This window comes from Pinus tabuliformis, chromosome 9, assembly GCF_031772625.1.
Source record: "Pinus tabuliformis cultivar Carrire ecotype Pingquan chromosome 9, CPIR1, whole genome shotgun sequence".
Classification (NCBI taxonomy): Eukaryota; Viridiplantae; Streptophyta; class Pinopsida; order Pinales; family Pinaceae; genus Pinus; species Pinus tabuliformis.
The window spans coordinates 158,681,031-158,685,673 of NC_142307.1; the positions used below are offsets into that span (position 1 = coordinate 158,681,031).

At 33.4% G+C, this 4,643-nt stretch overlaps 1 protein-coding gene across 1 annotated transcript; it reads left to right on the top strand.

The window, feature by feature from the left end:
• Positions 1-1,243: 1,243 nt before the first annotated feature.
• LOC149147607 (protein DMR6-LIKE OXYGENASE 1-like) lies at positions 1,244-4,206 on the top strand. The gene is made up of 4 exons (XM_089440538.1): positions 1,244-1,644; positions 2,718-2,965; positions 3,368-3,689; positions 3,789-4,206. Exons 1-4 carry the CDS (start codon positions 1,393-1,395, stop codon positions 4,041-4,043), a joined length of 1,077 nt encoding a protein of 358 aa, XP_089296664.1. The 5' UTR covers positions 1,244-1,392; the 3' UTR covers positions 4,044-4,206.
• Positions 4,207-4,643: the final 437 nt, after the last annotated feature.

Genomic DNA, 4,643 nt, shown 5'->3' on the forward strand with positions numbered 1-4,643 from the left:
AATGTTAAAAATTAATATCATAATATTAAAGATCACTTGAATAATTTTATAGAAATAAAAGTTGTGAAATAAAGTCCACGTTAATCATTGGTTTTAGTGGAGGTCAATCATCATCATCATTATATATAAATATAATTTAATAAATGAATTATACATCATCTATTTTTTCCATTATTATTAAAAATGTTAAATCATCATCATTATCATTATATATAAATATAATTTAATAAATGAATGGTATATTATACATTTTTCCATTATTGTTAAAAATGTTAAAATTAATAATGATATTAATAATGTGGATCCACCTACTAAATTTGACTAAAGATTTGGTTTGAAATTTTAACAGGAACAAAATAATACAAATAATATCTATTTTTACATTATTATCAAAAAGTTAAAATTAATAATGATATTGATAGTGTTGATGGACCTACTCAATTTGAGAAAACTATTTCATTTTGAAATTTCAACCCTGACCTAAAAAGGCTGAAAATAACACAATAGACCATAAATACAGGAAGGCTGTATATGGGGCCATTGGATCATTAATACAGCCAAGCATTTATGGCCTATATACAGACTTATTATTTGTCCTAATAAAGCTGAAAATAACCAGCCTGACAATGGACCATAAATACCAGGCTGTATCTAGCCGCCATTGGATCATTAACCTACCAAAATCCAAAGACAGATATATGCAGGCAAACATCTATGTCCCATAGGCAAACTTATTATTTGTTGCCATCAAATAACACAGAAAATCTCCCCCTTTGATTTAAGAATCCAACCCAGAAAATCTCCCCCTTTGATTTAAGAATCCAACCCAGATCAAAAGGTACAAAGAACCCCACCCTTGATTTAAAACTGCAGCCCTGATACAGACAATTCTACCCTTTGATTTAAAACTGCGGCCCTGATACAGAGAATCCTACCGTTTGATTTAAAACTCCAACCCTGAACAAATAGTACACAAAATCCCACACTTTGATTTAAATAAGCCATCAACTAGCATAGAGAATCCCACCATCTGATTTAAATAGTACCGACCTTTCCTAGTGGCCGACATCAATTGGTACAGAGGATCTCGCGCTGGTCCGAATCTCAATCCACCCTGGTCCCAATCTGAATTATGTGCACGGATTGAAAAAGTTTTTGAAATTAACTAATAATGGCAAGCTTGATCGGACGAAATGACAGTGGTGGCTGAAGCTCAGCTTTTTTCTAGAAGCACTGACATTTCGCGCAACTTGCAGGCCAAATCGCCATCATATCCAGCTATAAGCGATCATCTTTAAATCTGTGAACTCAGGCCGACCACCTCATACTGTGTCGGAAACATTTGCACAGTCCGGTGGTGCCCTACCCATCTCAATTCTACTGTCAAGAAAGATGGCATCTTCTACTCCGTGTGATGACCAAACCAATCTCGATGGCATCGAAAAGTTAATTTCCAATGGAATGAACAGTTTTGAAGTGCAGGATAAGTATATTTTGCCTCCCCATGAACGCCCTCGGATTTCTGAGGTCTCCTATCCTCAACACATTCCGGTGGTGGATCTCGGAGACCTGATCGATGGCCGGGACAGAACAAAGGTAATCCAAGAAATCAGACGTGCATGCGAGGAGGACGGCTTTTTCCAGGTATACACCTCAACACGGTGCAATTTAACATTTTTGTTACTTTTGTGCAAATTTGATGATACCATTTTTCAGGATGTGCTCGATGATAGGAGTTTTTAAAATTATAAGTGAGTGTGTAAATTTTTGTTATTTAAACTACAATTAAAAATAGTTTTTACGATTAATCACATCTTTATGATTTGGTCTAATTTCGAACCAACTAATGTGGTTTATCTTTAGAATAAAGTGAGAAATCAATAGATCTGAGGGAATAAATAGCAATGTGATTAATCCTAAATATAGATTTCAACATTATGGACCACAAAAATCTTAGATCTAAATTACACCATTTTTAAATTTGAAATTTTTTTAATTACAATTTGTGATTTTTTTTTTCCATCTTAAATTATAATTTAAAAAATATATAAATAAATTTAAAATAAATTCAAAATTAGATTATAAAGAAAATTTCCACACATTTATAACTCAAACATATAATTCAACAAATTCTTATTAAATTTTAATAAAATTTTAAAAAATAGAGATAAAACAGTTGAATACTTTCTGATTATCTAACACTCATCCTTCAAGTTGTTCATTATTAGCCGAAACTAAAATTTATATTGAAATAATAAAATAATTTTATATATTGAAATAATAAAATAATTATAATAAATGTGTTAGTGATAAGTGTATTGTTATGGTATTTAGTGGAGGTATTTTTTAATTTTTAATTAATTTTTTTGAAGGTATTAAATAATTTACAAATTTAGTGATTAGTGATAAGTGTATTGTCAGATATTTTTTTAAATTTTAATTAAAAAAATTATAGTTGCATATATATATTAAAAATTTTAAATGACTAAAATTATGAATTATCATGGTTATTATTATTAATTATATGTATTATAATTTGAAAAAATTAATGAAATAGCAGATAAAATTCCAGGTAAATTTAAATTATTAAAATTGATACCTTAAAACATCTACTTAATCTTTCTACAGACCTAGGTACTTTCAGTAGAATAATCTGCTAACTAGTTCAATATTTGAATGACTACATTTTCCTGACCACATGATCTGGTTGAATACAGATAATAAACCATGGTGTGCAAGAGACAGTCATGGAAAACATGATGAGAATTGCCAGAGAATTCTTCGAAATGCCCGTGGAAAACCGCGCAAGCCTCTACTCAGAGGACCCAAATCAGCCGGTTAGGGTTTCTACAAGCTTCAATATCCGCAAAGAAAAAGTCCGACACTGGAGGGACTATCTAAGGCACCCGTGTTATCCTCTGGAGGAAGTCATGGGGTCTTGGCCTGAAAAACCTGCAGGCTACAGGTAATCAACAATTTTTTCATCTTACTGACATCACATTTCAATAGACCAGAAATGCAACAAGTTATATAGATAGTAGTTTTTAGGAATATTTTATCTGAATTTTATGGACAACGGCAAAATTAATTGACCTGATTACTGTTTATTGAATTTTGGGATATTTTAAAAAAAAATTGTTTTTAGTGAGATTTTTTTAAGTTTTTAGGGTGGGTTTTTTTTCCTGTAATCTCTTTAAAATCTGGCAGGAATTTATTGAAATTACAAGTTTGATGGTTAATGGTTAATCTTGTGCAATCCAAGTGCCCTAGGGGTTTGAGGGTGCTGAATCCATTTATACAGTCAAAAAACTAGTTTAAATAAGCACAAATCAAAATTTCACCTCAAATTTTTCTACCGACTTTGCAGAGAAATTGCAGCGAAGTACTCCGCCGAGCTCAGAACACTGATCTTAAGGCTTCTATCCGCCATTTCCGAGGCTCTAGGTTTGGACTCTGATTACTTGAACAGAGTTTTTGGAAGACACAACCAGGCGATGGTTATAAATTACTATCCTTCATGCCCAAACCCCGATCTTACATTTGGCTTGCCAGGCCATTCAGATCCAGATGCCATCACTGTTCTGATGCAAGACGAGGTCAGTGGCTTGCAAGTATTAAAAAATGGAAAGTGGGTTGCCGTACAACCCTTAGCTAATGCCTTTGTGGTCAACTTGGGAGATCAAGTTCAGGTTAGTAATGCCATGGGAGATACAGTAGAATAGACTTCTGGTTTCATTTAAAGCTTGCAGATCGTACTAAATGCAAAGCTGTTTTTGACAAGTGTACAGGTCGTGAGCAATGGGAGATTCAGGAGTGTTGAGCATCGAGCAGTAACAAACGCCTCCAGTGCACGTATATCAATTCCTATGTTCTGTACTCCTGCAGAGGATGCCTTCATTGCTCCTGCAGAGTCCATGGTTGATGAACAACATCCACCTGTTTACAGAGGATATAAGTTTGACGAGTTCTGGGAAGCCTTTTGGAGCAACGTATTAGAGAGGAAGAGTGTGCTCGATACTTTCAAAATCGAATATCCGGAGTGAATGAATCTGGTTGCGCACTGGTGCACTTCACTCCACTCTCACATGCGAGGAGAGTACGTCTTTCCATAAACTCTGATCTCCATTGGTGACCCTCCCTTGTAGAAAACGTCTTGAATAATATTAACTCAATAATTTGGGTCAGCCAAATTTTAAATATTGTTTACTCCATTTACTAGTTTGATGGTTTATCAAAGTGTTTGATAATATTGTTTACTCCATTTGCTAGTTTAATGGTTTATCAATGTATTTGATCCTTACATGCTCAAAATCTGAAACGGGTATTCAGGTTAGTTTGATAAATTGGGTCATTATTCCATTTGCTAGTTTCATGGTTTATTAATGTATTTGATTTCATGTTTATTGTTTTACATGTCTAACTCCAACCAGGTTAAAATGAGGTAGTCAATAAACAAGATTGTCGAATTTTTCTTATGCACCAGCACTAATGCCATAAGAAAGTTGTTGAACAAGATTGTGGAATTCTTCTTATGCACCAACAATAATGGCATGGCATAAGAAAGTTGTTGAACAAAATTGTGGAATTCTTCTTATGCACCAACAATAATGGCATAAGAAAATTGTTGCAGAGTAAACAATGAA